A 17,478-nucleotide genomic window follows, 5' to 3' on the forward strand; every position below is an offset into this window, starting at 1 on the left:
GGATAAATTCATTGTTGGATTAATTTGGACAATAGGGGAAATACAGAATATTGGGAGAAACCAATTGCTCATGTTTTGCACATGCAAGAAGTTATGATACTTGGCCAGCTTGCTCATTAGCTATTCAGCCAAGAAGGTCTGTTACTAGTGCAGCTGGATATTCTACACAAAGTATGAATTTGATTTCTAATGCTGTCTAACATTGTTGTGTCAGGCGCTTAATTGTACGCGACTGTGACCATTTGCACAAATTGCCCTTCTGTTCCTCTTGTTTTCTTGAGAACCGCTTCTTCTGGGTTGCTCACACTGACTCTTGCAGTCTTTGCTTTGGTTTTCCCGCAATCCCCAGTGATATGGTAATCAAAGCTCATTCCACTGTGTAAGTCACTCTTAGCAGCAGTGTCAGCAGCTAAATTACTAAAATGACAATGTAAAGTGTGGATGATGACACATTGTGACAGATGGCGGCGATGCGACATTTCTTTGTCGAAGCATCGCTGTGCTTCACAGTCACATTATCATACACATTCCCACCTGTAAGCGTCCCAATACGGCTGCAGGCTCCTGCTTGTGGCCACTGAGCAGCTCTACTGGAATAGCTGGGTGCCTTACTCAAGAGTACACCAATGATAGTATCTAAGAGAAATGGAGACAATTGCTTCTCCCTAACCTTTTACAAGCCTCAAGTGTTGCTTCTTTAATGTCCAGACCTCTGCCACCTCGAATTTCAATGATATTGTTATTACTGTCTGTTTTTACAAAAGCCCGAGGTAATGATGTGAGCAAGATTGCCAAGGAAGCTCAATGAAACAGTAGTCGTCTGTTGACTGGTGGGCCCCGGTTATCTTCAGTGCAATCATAGGTATCCACCTGAAACAGCAGAGTTATTAAAAGGAAGTCCACACTGAATCATACAGGAGAGAAAGCCTAAATCAGCGATGTTACTGCCAATGTTTTGCCCGTAACAGCTGTTGGACATAAGCCCTCATATCTAATCCACAAAATAGGTGCCTTCCAAAATTAAATCTACGACTGAATTTGATTCATATGAGCATTTTGTGATCTGGCACTTCTATGGTTAAGGTCTGGTTACGTTCAGGCAGCAAAAACTACTTGGATAGGGGACTGTCGCTGACATGGTTAAAAGAACCCACGTCAACAATCGGTAGTAGACGGGAAAAAACATCTATCCCAGGCGTTAAACTGCCCCCAACAACCCACCCCAATCTCCTTCCCTAATGCCGGGATCAGACTATGTCATATTTTGGTTTATTGAGGTAAACACTGTGTCAGATTAGGCAACCATCTGTCTAGGCAATCAGCCTTAAAGTCTTGTAAGAGCAGACTACGTGTTGGACTCCAGCCAATCATAGCTTCCCATCTGTCATGACTTGCGTGACATAAATACGTAGGTGGTGGGTGCCAGGGACGACTTCACCGATATTTACGTTTGTAATCATGGTTTTATGCCCAGGAGTACACCGGCGCCACTCATCGTCACTTAGTAGTGAAGGTCGGTTCTGTCTTTTTTCTTCCCAGTCAGTAGAAAGAGGGTTAGTGTGGGGGTGCGCAGCACACATACTACAGTATATGTGTGGTTACAGGTGCACTGAAAAGAAATAAAACGTTATTCCTCTTTTGTTTTGCCATGTAAAAAGTTGTGCACTCTGTGATCCAATGGGCCACCGTCACAGAACACTATGTTGAAGTTGTCAAACTAGGCAAGAGAAAGCGAACAAATTATGACACGCTCGTCTTTTTTGTCGAGACATCCTGATGCGTCCCAGATGCTGGGATGTCTTCGTCTACGATACACAGGATAAAAAGAGCGGCAATGGGCAACACCTGCTGCGACCTGACTGACTGGGAAGTGTCCACAACACAGTGCAGTGTAGCAGTGGTTTTTCCGGCCCTGTGTTGTTAGTGTCGATTTACCCTTCTAACTGCTTCAGAGTCAAACTGATCCGAACTGAGACCTGGACTGAACTGAGAGCGTAAAGAGATGCAGCGGCGTGTCAGTTTTAGTGGAAAAAAATCCTCAAATGAAGATGACTCAAACCCATTTCTGGAAGAAATAGATGGAAATGTCATAATTCATGAACACTCTGCTACCATTTATACCAATTGTAACAACTGCAACAGTAGTAAACCAACATTAAATAAAGGATGGTCGTCGCCATTCATTTTGGATTCTTTACACTCTTTTTTTTCATTGTCTGTCTGTCTCTTTTTTCCCCAAGGGTGTTTTCGATCTCTCTCCCTGAGTTTCTCGCTCTGTGAGCCATCTCACCCTCCCAACCCCTTCCACCTCTCTCTGGGTGAATTTGTACATGTGGTTATGTAAGGGCAAGCAGTCAGCCTTCCTCCTGCAGCAGTTGTACTATCAGCCGCAGTCACAGAGAGAGAGAGAGAGAGAGAGAGAGAGAGAGGGGACAGAGCCACCACCCCAATCCTTCACTACAGCATAATATAGAGGACAGGGCTTACAGTTTACCTTGCTGATGTACCCATCTGAACCAGAGAGAATCATCAGAATCATCTGAAAGCTGACTGCCCGGTTCATGAATGGTGACCATTCCATATGTGTTAGCGTACCTAACATCCGAGTGAATCCGACTAGATCAGGGCGCACCATCAACTGTGATCACATGCTACGTGAAAATCATCATGGGGGAAAAATATTATAGGAACTCAGTAGCCTACATACGTAATTTATGCCATTAAAAGGTTTCTTTTATTTGATTCACCGATATTAAATTGGTTAAAACAATCTTCTCTCTATTGCCTAATGATTTATTTTCAGTGAAGTGAGCGAAAATAGGACCTTTGGTTATTTATACAGTATAAATTAGTCTTTGAAGCATATAAAGAAATAGTTTGTGGGAATTTTTTTTAATGAATTTACATTCATTCCTATTATTATATTACTACTCTTGACCGCAGCTGCTTGTTAATTGATAGCGCTTCATGCTGGTGCCAGTGATCGTGTTTTATCTCCGTTTGGCTCTTTTCGAGTCAGCCACATTTTGGATCAGGTCTGACTTTCCTCAGGTCCCCTTCGGGGTCTCTTCCTTTTGAAAATTAAATTATGCATGTGGCCTTCGGGTAGGCTTTCTACGGGATCATTTTGAAAGAGTTCCAACATTTTGGACCCATGCAGACCTCTAACCTCACTGTCTTAGTAGATAGTTAGCCTCATTTATATTTGAGAAATATCCAGTACCATCACTGTTCTCTATAGCTATGCAGTGGAGCATTTGGAGTTGCATCTTGCAAGACTTTGTACAAAAATATGCATCGTACAGAAGTACAAACTGGGGCTGCATGGGTGTTACATCCAAATGCAAACTGGCAGAAACGGCTTAGTCAACAAATGCATCAAATTTATCCGTCTAACATCAACAGGTGACCGGTAGTCTGTCCAATAAAAGCCGGATTCAGCAACATTACATCTATCAATTCTCCTTTCTTACCATGATCATAGACAGACCAGGTAAACATGAGGATATTGTGTAGTTTTCTGACAACACATTATCAGATTATCTCATTCTCTACCCGATTGCCGAATGGAACGTTGATATTGGACAATTTTGCAAACTCCCAAAATCATGTTTTGTGATACACTTGGGGAAAGGTCAGCCTCTTGAATCAAATATTTTAAGAAGCCAACAAAGCCAAAGTTTTCTCAATCAATTAAATTGAGACCATTAATTCAAAGTTGGAATACAACTAAAGTCAGAAGCCGTCCTGAAAACAAAGATGATACGGGGACATAACATTGACCTCAGCCCACTGAAACTCTTTACTGACCTACATAAGCCTGTTTTTGATGTATAGCCTGCTGTCCATCATATCTCTTGCCCTGTCTGCTCTTATCGCACGTGAACCCTCGTTGTCCTTGAAACCTGTGCTGGTATTTGTGGTGTCACAGATTTAGGTGACAGGACATCTCTTGGTGTCGCCAGGATGAATTCCTGTTCGATCACTGTACTCAGGAAAAGAGAGATTGAGATTACGACTAATTATGACAAGCTAGGTATTTACATGTTTCCACACTGGTATGAGATAGTGTGTGTTTTGGATTTACACCTGAGGAGATGTGGCCATCTGTGTGTGGAGGTGTGGTTTTGGACATGTTGAAGAGTGTGTTTTGACTTGGATAGCATAATAATTATCCATATTGGGGGTTTAATTTAAAAGATGTAAAGAGTATAATAATGTGTGTGTGTGTGTGTGTGTGTGTGTATTCAAATACATTTCAGATACTATAGCGACTGCGTGTTCGCAGAATTGGAAGGGATGCAAAGTGAAACCGTGTGTACAACACACAATGTGTGAGTGTGTGTCTTTGTATGTGTAAAATATACGCGTGTGAGTGTGTTTGTGAGTGTGCGAAGTGTGTATGTGTGTCGCATCGTGCGTGGACCCGCTGAATGGGATTAGATATGGCCAACAGCTCCGTTCTGGCCCTAAGTGGCTTGAACAAGGCACACACACACATACACACACTTTTGCACTTCTATACCTACGAGGACCCTCATTGGTATAGCCCTCACCAAAACCATCACAAATACGTGCTCGAGTGTAACCCAATCTGTGGAGGAAGAAGTGTTCAGATCTTTTATTGACATCCCCCATGCGCCCAGTTGTTATGTAATTATAGTGCTTTTCAAATTACATTGATGCCACGAGCTTTGTTGAAAAATTAGCGAGTCCTAGCGACACATGGTGCCGCTCAGTATATGTTGTTTTCTACGCATCCATTGCAGTTTCCGTGGGTCAGATCAGTGATGTCTGCCACGGTGCTGTTTTTTTTATACTACCACTGGGGGAGCCAGTGTCTGAAGTAGCCAGTCCCTATGTTTAGTGGCTTCAAGCAAAAGGAGCAAAACGAAAAAGTAAAAATACTCCATTACATGTCCTGATGGAGACCATTTTTGCCTTTCAAGTGAACGGGAAAGCGGTCTCAGAGTTTTGGACCCCAGTGTACGTTCAAAACTGAGAAAAACGTATTATAAGCTAAATGTATTAAAGCATCAAAAGTAAAAGTATTAATTATGCAGAATTGCATTTCAGATCATTATATTATTGGTTAGGTATTATCAGTTATTGATAAGCAGAATTTTGATGTTGTAGCTGGTTGAGGTGGAGCTAATTTTAATACTGTGGAGAAGTTTAATCTATAACATCATGCATCTTGCATCATGACTGATCGTATGTTTTGCATGTAAAATCTTAATCTACAGAGTAAGTAATAATTAGAGTTGTTTGATAAATTTCATAAAGTAAATGTAAAAAGGAGTAAAATATTCCTCTCTCAACTGCAAAGGGGTAGAAGCATAAAGTAGTCGTACAGTCATATGTGAATATAAATCTATATTCAGGTACAAGTGCGTCAAAGTCGTATTGGAGAAGGATATTTGTGTAAACGTAGTTGTCACTTTACCTTAGTGAACGTAAACCTAAACTTCTGTCTTCCTTAACCCACAAACAGCCATTCAGGCAAGGGAGGAGCAGTCCAAAATGTCCTCACTTGTAAGGTTTAATACCTGGTCCTCACAAAGATAGAAAAACAAGAACACACACACGCGCGCTAGTGCACACACACACACACACACAGACACACACACACACACACACACACACACACAGAGTCCTGATTTGCTCTGAACACTCTGAAGTGGGAGCCGTGCGCAATCTTGCCGTGGCTATAATTAGACCGCTGGATCCTCGTACGTAACGCTAATACCCGGGATCGGGACGCTAGGAGACACGTGACGTCAGCCACCAATGATGTCATCCGACCCACTGATGTCACCGCAGCTATTTTTGGGGCCCAAGTTGTGACATGGAGGCAATATCACGATTTACATGAGTGGCGCGGCGTGATAACGAGTGGCAGGCCCGCGCGAGCTCCCCCGTGTGTGTACAACGTTCGTGCACAAAACCCACGCGTACTCGCGCAGGCACGCGCAAGCGCACATCTGCCTGGCGGGGCACGTGTGTATTCATGCTTATAGTTTTCTTCCTCCCTCTAAATAAGATCTGTTCATTTCCTACAAAACGATTCTGCCGCTGAACATGTTTGTTAGCCTTGCACGGACACACACCCACCCACACACACACACACACACGCACGCACGCACAGACGCACTTGTAATTCTATCTTTGTGGGGAGAATCATTCGTGAGAATGCATCCCCTAGCCCCTTACCCTGACGTCAACCCTCACAACCAAACGCCTAACCGTAACCCTCAGCCCAACGTCAATGTAATCCCAACCCAAACCCCTAAAAACCAAGTCCTACCGGTCACACGGCCACTCACAGTTGTGGGGATCGGCCAAAATGTCCTCACTTTGCCAAAATGTCCTCGCTTCGCTAAAATGTCCTCACTCCCAAGGTCCAAAACTCAAATTGGTCCTCACAAAGACAGAAGTACAAGTACACACGCACACCTACAGAGCCACACACAGACACACACATACACACCTATCTATACACGCACGAACACACACACTTAATTGTACACACACAAACTACAGTGAAGTGCAGCAACCCCCAGTGCTCCGTCCCATAGCCACACACACACCAGCTCAACAAGCACCAAAGTGAACACACTCATCGATCAGTCTCCCACCCACTCGCTCGCTCTCTCTCTCTCCCGCTGCAAAGTGGGGTGTTTCCCGTACACACTGTACGCTACCCACGCATGAACGAAATGCTTGCTCTCCCGTTCTCACACACACACACACACACACAGACTCATCTAACTTCTAACCCGCACACAGACACACAGACACACTGGCACACGCGTGTGCACACACACACACGTACGCTTTTCGCCCACGTGGGAGAGCCCGGCAGCAAAGAACATGGTAGTGGGAACTCGGCAAAACAGCTACGGGGGAATAACTAATAGTGTGAGTGTGTTTGTGTGTGTTTGTGCGTACTCGTACTTCTATCTTTTTGAGGACCAGTTTGAGGTATAGGACTTACAGAGTGAGGACATTCGGTCCATCTCAACTTGAGAGGGCTCTTTGAGGGCTTAGACTTGGTTTTGAGGTTCAGGTTAGGATCGGGTTCTGGTTAGGCTAAGCGTGAGGGGGTTGGGGTTAGACTTTTAGCTGCGGTCATTTAGTTTAGCTGAGCTGGGCTAGGGAATGCAGGATGTCAATCAGTGTCCTCACAAAGATAGTAGTAGGCCCTATAAGTATGCATGCGCATGTGTGTGTGTGTGTGTGTGTGTGTGTGTGTGTGCGAAGCCAGGGAGCTCCCATGGTGGTGTCCACCCCCAACACTATTATTCAGCCACATATACAAGGCTCTCCTCTGCCGCAGCTAATGAAACCATAAGTCAGCCAGAGACACACACACAAGCGCACACGCGCACACACACACAAACACACTCTACTGCAGCAGAACCAAGCAGTGGGAGAAATGAAGGGAAGGTTAAAGTGCAAAAGAGAGAATGAAAAAGAAGAGGTCTGAGAGAAGGGAGGAGGAGAGAGAGAGGGTTCTGGTTTTTGTGTCCGTGTGTGTCGGGCTCTGCCGTCTCTCTGTGCAGTGTGTTCACATAGTACGTGATAACGGACAGTCACACAAACAGCGTCGCTTCAGCTTGCCAACGTGCTTGTACGGGTGCGGGTTGTGATTTGTGAGATGAAAACATCACGTAGCTGGTGATCAGTTGTATTTATGACTAACTGTTTACCTATATTATCGAAATACCATTAGCAACTGTGTGATCATCATCGTGATTCCCTTCTCCCTCCTGCTGATAGCTGTTTCAGTGTGGACACACACACACACACACACACACACACACACACACACACACGCAAACACTCAGTACACACTCAGTAGTGATATAAAGCCTTCCTGGCTCTCTTGTAATTTAAAATGGCATCAGTAAACTAATAACCCCGCATGATCCAACGGGGAAACATAGAAACAATATTGCAGATCGCTTACTTGCTGATCATTAGCGGAGAGTTGACCTATGCAGGGTGTATCCTCACGCCCAATATAAGCCGTGATAGGCTCGATCCCCCTGCGACCGTTCAGGATACGTGGCTATGGGAAACAGATTGATGGATGCGGATAATCAACTGTTGATCCCCCTTGCTAGTGTTGCCTGCTAATTACTTCCAGGTTTCATAACTATCTCCTAACACACTGAGCAGGAATGTCAATCGCATTATTTAACCTACAGTGATTTAAAGTAATTATACTTATCTTGAATATAGCGATAACATTTTATGGAAGCATCATGACTTAGTGGGTAGAAAAGCTGGATTAACGCTTCCGCGTTAAGGGGCTATGCCGTCCCTAAGTGCATAGGCTCCGAGGTTACGCCGCAGGCCTCGCCATAGCTTTGCTGAGACTGAAGACAACGCTAAGGAAGTTAAAGGGAGGATCCCCTCGGTCTCCCGTTTTTCTTCAGTTACATACCTCTAGCACGGCGATTACACAGCAGACCTTCCGCTCACAGTGATCCCAGCCCTGTATGAATGAACGGACGTCGACGCAGCGACGGCGCAGCGGTGGCCTCTTATTCAGTAATGAGACGGATGGATGTAACTCCAGTCAAATAAGTAAATGGAAGTAAAAGTATATGAAAGAATGTAAACATAGTCACTGCAGGGAATATACAGCATGAAACGGCCTGATCGTGACACAAACGGGGGAAATCTGACTCTCTAGTAAACATCAGAACCCGCTCTGTAACTACCTGAGGCGCGACTCCCGTTGACCCCTTTGCTTCAACTATAAATTCAGCCCAAGTCTGAAACTCCAATTAGTGAGCGGGAATCACACACCTGGCTAACGGTTTTGGCCCATACACATGGCAGTGGCCAGGATGTTCCAATCTTTGGGAGGAAACGGGAAAAAAGTGCTGCTTTTCTGGAGAGTCGAGGCGCGTCAGTGCTGAGAAATAGGACCGTGGCGTATCCCGACGAATTGAACTGATGCACGTCAGCCCTCCATAAGACTCCAGTGTATCGCCTGATTTCACGCTTTGTCCTTTTCTTGCTAATTCTGACCACTTGTCCAATCTTACCCAACAAACATAGGCTCATTCTTTTCTCGTCATTTCCTCACGGTGTACAAAAAAGGTCTCGACTCATCTCCTGTGCAAAGGGCCTTTAATATAGCTTTTTTTTTTAAAAAGACATTTCCCCACTATTTAACGAGAGACAGTGGAAATATTCGACTGCCCTATAGAGTTTTCTTGTCAACAAGCAACAGTGATGTACACATTCGGTGTTACTCAACAAAATGCATTGTGTGCATCCTTTAGGCCTGACAAATGTGTTGCATGCGTTTTTTTTCCTTATTAAACTTACGCAAAACCGATTTTTAAAAAAAAAATCTGAAACATGCATTTTCTAAATCCATGTTTCCTTGGTCGTAGTCTTCTTCTGTGCTGCTCTTTTTCGGCACATCGCTGCGCTTCCTGGGACATCGCTGCGCTTCTGCCACCGGCAGATCAATGGAACAGTGTACACAGTCGGCAACCAACATGCTCGAGCACATCCATCCTTACGCAGGTGCACAAGAAGAATCAAAAACGGGAACCCGTTCTGTTCTCCGTAGTTGCTGGAGGTCAAAGAGTCTTCGTATGGAGAACAATACAAAGCCAATCAGGAGTCTTTTAGATACAAAACTATTACTTTTTTTTAATTTAACTGGAGACTGAGGGAGACTATAGGCGAAGGCAGCAAAGCTTCAGAATAGACTAAAATAAAATGCCAAGGAGTATGCTGATTTATTTTTGGCAAAACAATGCCCCGCAGAGCAGATAGAGTAGATGTTTGGAATGATGATATGTTTGGTAAGGTGCGATGAGGCAGGATGGCCTGAAGTTTACGGAGATCATCCCACAACCGGGGGGGGGCCGGAGGTGCAGTCCCCACAGGAGCCTCGAGCGTCCTCAACAAAGCGACTAAAAGACACACTGCGGACGTCTCCTCACGCTGCCGCTGCTGAAGCTGGCTCGCTCTCGGCTCACCTCTCTCTGTCTCTGTGGCGTGATGTGCTCGGCGGCGGCGTGCGCCTGGAGGCCAGCACATTTGGTTAAAAATTCTCCCTTCTAAACTCCCTGCCTGCTGCTTAAAGAAAAGTGCAGAGGGGGAAAGAGAGAGGGAAAGAGAGAGCAACAGAAATCGCCCGCGGCAAAGCAGCTTCACAGAGAAGTGAAGGCCTGCAGTCTTCTCGCTTCTCCTCTTGTCTCGTTTTCTTTTTCCTCTTCTGCTTTCATTTCCTTTTCTTTTCCATTCTTTTTTCTATTCTTTTCCCCTTTTATCCTTCTATCCCCCTCGTGTTTATTCAATTTCAGCTTCCCACCGCAGTTGCCTTTTTTTTTGTATTGTCCTATATTTGGATAGCTCCTTATAGAAAACTCAAGTCCTGATGTCTGGGCTAGTCACTAGCTTCAGTAACTCAATATAATCTCTTATTAAGCGTTTCTTTCATCAGTGTTTTTGAAAAAGTGAAACTTGTCTTGGGGTTTTCTATCCACATTCATCGTCAAAATAAATGAGTGCTTATACAGCACCTGATATTAGAAGTTAATACCAAACAAACAATTAATTTACTAGCATATAAAAAAACCTACAGCTCCACTGAAAAATGTTGCAGCATACTTATGTCATTATAAGCTGGTTTCTTCCTTGTCCATGATACCCGCCAACGCTCTCTTGCTAATGTCAGTCTCCACCTGAGTTAGCATGATATCATATATACAGCCATTAAATCTAGGACCCCTCAGCCGGGTTCTTATTTTCAACAAGTCAAATGGACACTTTAAAAAATCATTAACTAGCTACAGCTTGTGTCTTATACTTAGTTCTGAAATCAAGACCCCATTAGTGCGGTTTAGTTTATTGATTTGTTTTTGCAGTATTTGCAGCACTTTTGATAAAATAGTTGACAGGGGTCCCAACAGTAATTAATGCAGGTGAAGCTTGGCAGACAGTCAAAAAACATACAGTCTCGCTGCCATATAGTACATGCTGTCCATGGTGGGATGTGCTATGTTTGTGTGCCTCTTAACATCGTAAAGAACTCTCGGCGGTGTGTTCACCTCTGGTGTGTGATAAATCACGTGTCGTACAGGTGTGTATGCCTGTGTGTGTATTTATGTGTGTGTGTGCGTGACAGGAGGCATTTCCGCTTACCCTGGGAAAAAGATGAGTGTGTGTGTGTGTGTGTGTGTGTGTGTGTGCATACAGTATCTGGCTGGTATGAGGAGCTTTCCACCTTGAAGAAAATTTGCCCTGACAGCACATGTCAATGAAGAAGAGGAGATGGGGTTAAAACAAATGGGGAGGAGGAGGAGGAGGAGGAGGGGAAGCTTGGTGCAGTGCCAACTCTGAGGTCACCTTAATATTTGATGTGCTTCAGTGAATGGAGCCATTAGAGTACAGCTATACCGGAGCGAGAGAGAAATACGTGGATGGAAAGAAGAAATTACGCAAAAAGAAAAAAAAAACGGAAGGAAAAAGAGATGAAGAGTTATCAAGAAACAAGATCAAGGACAAGCTTGAGCGATATGCTCTCTCTTTAAAAGCCATTTTTAGGTGCCCTTGAGCAAGGCAGTCATTTCTATCAGTGAGGATAACATTGTACTCTGGGACCGTATTGCCACTACAAAGGACGCACAGGGCAAGAAACACAAGCAGTCAGATGAACTGACAGGTTGTAAAAAAAGCTGAGAATCTAGTCCGATCGTCTAAACCACTTCACCACACTGGAAAGAAAAATTGTGCGCACACAAGAACGGTAAATAGAGTTGGTCTAAGTTGAACCGGAAAGCTGGTTTGTGAATTGCGATGGATGCTCACAACGTGCAGTTGTAGTTTTGCACATTTTTTTTCAGAATACGTGAAAACATCTGACAATGTCACTGCTAGTGTTTCTTGTCCTGTCAGACGTTTTTTTTAGGGATGTCTGGGTTCCCAAATCCCTACAATAAAATAAGTGAGAACAATACGTTTTAGGAATAACAGACAAAACTACAAAAATAATACCCAAGTTGTAATAAACTGGAAATATCTTTTAACCTCTGTTCAGACTGGAAGTGCTGACAGTGTTAGATTCTCCAGACTGCTGCCAAATTTACCGAGCATCGAATGTTGCTTCGGTAAAAGTCGTTTCACCTCAAAAATACTGGTTCGCAGTCAATTGTCATCAACTGAACATGAACAAATATGTTATTTACTCGACAGATAAAGTTAGAAATCAATTGAAGTGACAAACGCAATCGACGTTTCTCCGTAGCATAAGTATTCCATAGAGTATCGAGAACATTTCCAGAGACAGTAAATACATGGCTTTAGTGTTTCATAAGGCTCTCTACTTATGGACGTAATATATTAATAAAATACATTAGCTTTAATAATTACATTGTCTTAGCATTTGTGTCCTTGTGAAGAATGAGGAAGATTGGAAAAAGGAATATGAGATCTTCAGAAAGGGCAGCAGAGTTATGCAGGAAACTGTATAGGCATGAAAACCGCCAAAAGTTCAGGCACATGACATTTGCCGCCTCAGAAACCAGAATCGAGCTCCATGACCACGGCAGAACCATGACAACCCCGAAGCCAATCAGCAAATCAGCCAAGCAGGGGGCCAAACAGACAGACAGCATGATGGACAGACTGATAGGAGAGGGAAAGAGGACAGAGACAGATGGAGAGTTAGTGAGATGGACCAATGGAGCGATGGAGAGGGGTCTGACAGAGGGGGGACACACAAATACCGCCCATTGGAGGAGAGATCTTCAATACAAATACAAAGTGAAGAGAAGAGATAAGAGATGGAAAGTGGGAAAAAAATGTTTGCACTAAATATATAATAATCATATAGAATAATTAGCATGGGCACAGTATGATATAATGCTGAATATACAGTACAATATGAGAAGGATCTTTAAAGGATCATGACGCTGATGCTTATTGCTTGTTTGACTGCATTTTATAAAAGCACTTGAGCGGTACGAGTGACGCCCCGCCTCCATACCTGGGCGCAACTGGTGTTCATTCATTTCAGTATAACTTTTGTCGAAGTCATAGTATCATCGCAGGATAATAGCCAGGACAAGGTTTAAAAACCAGTGGCTGGTTCAAGTGGCTGTATCAAGCTCCGACGTCCAAGCTATTAAAGTTCATATTATACTTTTCACACCCCTCCCCGTTCTCCAAGCTCACGATTGCGATGTTCTTCAGCAACTGAACCTAAAATCTCAGATCAGGGCTTCCATCTGTGTAATCCATTATTTTGTTGATACTTGCTGTCTTGTTTTTGCAGCTGGAAACAGTATAGCCAAAAAGATTTTTGACAACTTTTGTTTTCTGATGACTTTTCTGATTAATTTGCTCCATTAGACACTAGCCTAATAACACCTTTACAATCTGTGCCAGCGGTGACACTGACAATTATTTTTGCCTCGGTGTGTGTGTATATTCAGGCGCTGTGCGAGCCTCCAGTATCTTCCCCATCCTGAGTGTGATCCTGCTCTTCATGGGGGGGCTGTGCATCGCCGCCAGCGAGTTTTACAAGTCACGCCACAACATCATCCTGAGCGCTGGCATCCTCTTCGTCTCCGCAGGTATGAATAACATCAAGTTTACTGTTCGCCGCTCTCAAACAACTGTTCATCTGGTTGTTTGGGAATGTTGACAGCCTTCATGGATGACCACAAAAAAGAAACTGACTGAGGGTAACAAATGCAACTAAACCGCTAAGGGGGTTATACAGTATTTGTGGCTCATTTTTCTGTTGTTTTGTTTTTTAGCGTTTCCAGGCAGTGTTGCCAATTTAGCGCCTTTGTCGCCAGATTTACGGACTTTTCAGCGACAAATCTCGCAACTTTTTGGACAAATCTTAGCTACTTTCCATACAAGAGAGTCAAAAGTGTTGCCCCGTGAGCGCGAGGTTGGGCTTTCCCTCCGCGGGCACACCTCCCTATGCGTCTCATTCAAATGACCATGAACATATTTACTAACTTTTTGACAGACTTAAGCTATTTTCCATTGAAAGTAGTTGTTTCCTATGGTTCCACAACAGTTTTCACTGTCATTAATTTCGTACATTGACCATACACAGTCCAGCCGTGCACTAAGTTTTGACCTAGTCTTGTTCTTTTTTTTCATTTTTTAAAAATATTTTTGCTATTTTCTCATGAACTACCAATTCACTGTTTGGGAAATTTCTATATTCTGATGCAGATCTGCAGAAACAAATTCTTAAAAAGTGCATTAATGGGTTTCAGTAAAATAGATTTGAATAGTTTAACATTTGTTTTCAAAAATTGTACCAAAACTGGTCAAAGGATATTTTCCATAATGTCAAAATCGAACAACAAAAACAGGTATTTTTCCGTTTGCCTGGCTCAGAAACTCATTAAGTGGCCCCTCTAAAGCTATTATACAAAAAAAAAATCCCTTACTTCTTTTTTCAACCGCATAAAAATAAAATAAAGAGGACTGAGAATTCGGATGAGGAGGCAGAGCCGAAGACAGAAACCAATAAAGAGGCGAAGAAAATCCTGGAGGCACCACAGTATCGAAACATATCAAACACATCAATTCTGACACAAATGTCAGAATTGGGAGGCAGCTGAAAATGAAAACGTCCTGTCTCGGAGGCAGCCACAGCCACGATGGTGCTCGCTGACCACCAGGTGATGTGTTTCGTAGCGCTTGACATGTGTGTAGCGTACAACAATCACCTCAGGACAAAGCTAGGGAGACAAAGATAGCGCAGGTTGCCATTTTGTGCATACATGTGTTTTTTGTTCTCTGGTTCTAGGCCATGGCCTACCGCGCTGCGCTAGATAACAAGTTCCCCTCCAAGTCAAAAGTGAGAGATGCAGTTCTCTCTGTTTCACTCTCTCTCCCTTTCTCACTGACTGTGTCTGTCTCTCTCGCCCTGTTGCTAGGCTAAGAGGAGGCCACTGGGATTACACTCTAAAAATAAGGTGTCCCTGATACTCTTCTGCTCTGATCCATCTCAATCAGGCCTTCACAGTCCTCACACCTCAGTCTGCCTCTCTGTCTCTTTATACATTATTGTTTTGCCTGTCTGTCTGTCTGTCTGTCTGTCTGTCTGTCTGTCTGTCTGTCTGTCTGTCTGTCTGTCCTTGTGTGCATTTCTAGCTAAACACAGCCAGGGTGACGATGTATGACAAGAAGAACAGATGATCAAAACAGAGAGAGAAACGGAGAGAAAAGACGAGATAGATGAGATTGACAGAGGATGTGAAGACACAGAGATAAAGAGAAGGATATTCAAATCGAATATAAGAAATAAATGTGACAGTGAATTTGCCCCAGTTTTTATCTCAAAAAAGGGAAAGAGAGCTAACAGAAGAGAGAGAGAACAAGAGGGAGAGAAAGTGCTGGCTGTCGGTAGCCACAGTTGAAATCTGTGCTCTTGGAAACGTGTGGCCTGTCAGCTACAACAGATTCTATTCACATTCGTGCCGTGGACACGCAGATCTACTAAGTTACTAGTTTATTTGAAGCAGATTTTGGTTCTCTGTCACCCTCATTGATCATCTGTCTTCATCCTCTCTGTGAAGCACATCCACTTAGCCACTTGGCTTGTTGGACAACAGTAGCAACTGAAATGTCAACAAATGGTCCAAATAATGACACATGGTCTTCGTAAGCTCCCAGAGCTTTGAATCAACAGCGTCACAACAAAGAGGTGTTCATTTCCATGGTGATTGGCCTGCATTTTTTTTACAGCATGTACATGTAGGACTTTTATCCAAAGCGTTTTACAATTTGCCTCCCATTCACCCATCCAGACGCACACCAATGACATTAAGCTATGCCATGCAAAGGTGCTGGCCTACTGTAACCACCTGGAGCAGTCTGGGGTCCAGTGTCAACATGTGGATGTGGGATTGGACTACAATTAAGCGGAGGACAACCTGCTCGACGTGCTGAGCCACAGTCGCCCCATCACATGATATAAAGAAGAGAAAAAAATGGCAAATTCTCACATTTGAGAAGCTCAAACTTGCTAATATTTAAAAAAAGTTTTCATTAATCAGATCATCAAAACTGTTTCTGATTAGTTGACCGGGTAACTGATTAATCGACAAATTATGTCATTGTTAGTAGCTACATACAGGACTTTCAGTATTCAGTCCATACAAACGAATAGATGAAGCTCCCAGAAGAAGGGTAGTGGCTTGACATCTCTTAGTCAGTGACTAGCAATGAAAACTCTCTCTCAACAGTGCGCAGTTATTCTTTACGTGTATAAATCGTATAGTTAATATTTTTGTGGCACAGATAGTTAATACTTAACCCTCTCTCTAAATGTTGACCTGGATTAGCATTAAGTGGGGATTTCTCTTTTATTAAGCATTCAGGCATTGACCGTGTAGGAAGGTGTGCGGTAATATTTGCTTAAGCTAGCTGTTATCTCGCCCAAGATTTCGCTTGGCTTAGGTTCACGTAGCTTACTGTGTTTAAAAGTAAACAAGGCAAGTGGTGAATACCAGTGACTCCCGTGTCAGTATCAGCTAGAACGTGGAGATTGTTCGCTCTTAAGAATCGTACACACGACCTAATTTAGTTTTAATAAGAAGTTCTTTATCACTCGCATTTTGACTTGTGATAGCAGGAAAAGCAAAACTACAAGGGATTCAGCCATGATGAATGTTATTAATTACAGCTGTGCTTTCCCTGGACAAGTCCAAATCTACGCTTTGAAAAAGGTCTCTTAGATGAATATACCTCATTATGTGACTTTAGAAACGTCCAGATAAAAGCACCTGATATGCGTATCAGACTCTAACTAATCTCAGTTTTGCTTGTTAAAACCAACCAGACCATGGTAAAATCAGGTAGTACTCATACAGATTTCTATTTAAAGTTCAAATGATTAGTGAACCAGACCTGCATATTTACTTTGTATTTCTTTCAACTGTGATGATATTAGTTGTTTAATGTGTGGGGTTTATTGAAGTGACACACACACACACACACACACACACACACACACACACACACACACACACACACACACACACACACACACACACACACACACACACACACACACACACACACACACACACACACACACACACACACACACACACACACACACACACACACACACACACACACACACACACACACACACACACACACACACACACACACACACACACACACACACACACACACACACACACACACACACACACACACACACACACACACACACACACACACACACACACACACACACACACACACACACACACACACACACACACACACACACACACACACACACACACACACACACACACACACACACACACACACACACACACACACACACACACACACACACACACACACACACACACACACACACACACACACACACACACACACACACACACACACACACACACACACACACACACACACACACACACACAC

General features: G+C 43.5%; 1 protein-coding gene across 1 annotated transcript in view; it reads left to right on the forward strand.

The window, feature by feature from the left end:
- Positions 1 to 17,478, forward strand: part of LOC120800381 (voltage-dependent calcium channel gamma-2 subunit-like) — a 65,832-nt gene that overhangs the window by 46,188 nt on the left and 2,166 nt on the right. Inside the window, exons 3-5 of the mRNA XM_040146456.1 lie at positions 13,473 to 13,636; positions 14,816 to 14,866; positions 15,819 to 15,883. Of these exons, the coding sequence (XP_040002390.1) occupies positions 13,473 to 13,636; positions 14,816 to 14,866; positions 15,819 to 15,883 (280 nt within the window). The remainder of the gene's footprint in view (positions 1 to 13,472; positions 13,637 to 14,815; positions 14,867 to 15,818; positions 15,884 to 17,478) is intronic.

The sequence above is a fragment of the Xiphias gladius genome, chromosome 15 (assembly GCF_016859285.1).
Source record: "Xiphias gladius isolate SHS-SW01 ecotype Sanya breed wild chromosome 15, ASM1685928v1, whole genome shotgun sequence".
Lineage (NCBI taxonomy): Eukaryota > Metazoa > Chordata > Actinopteri > Istiophoriformes > Xiphiidae > Xiphias > Xiphias gladius.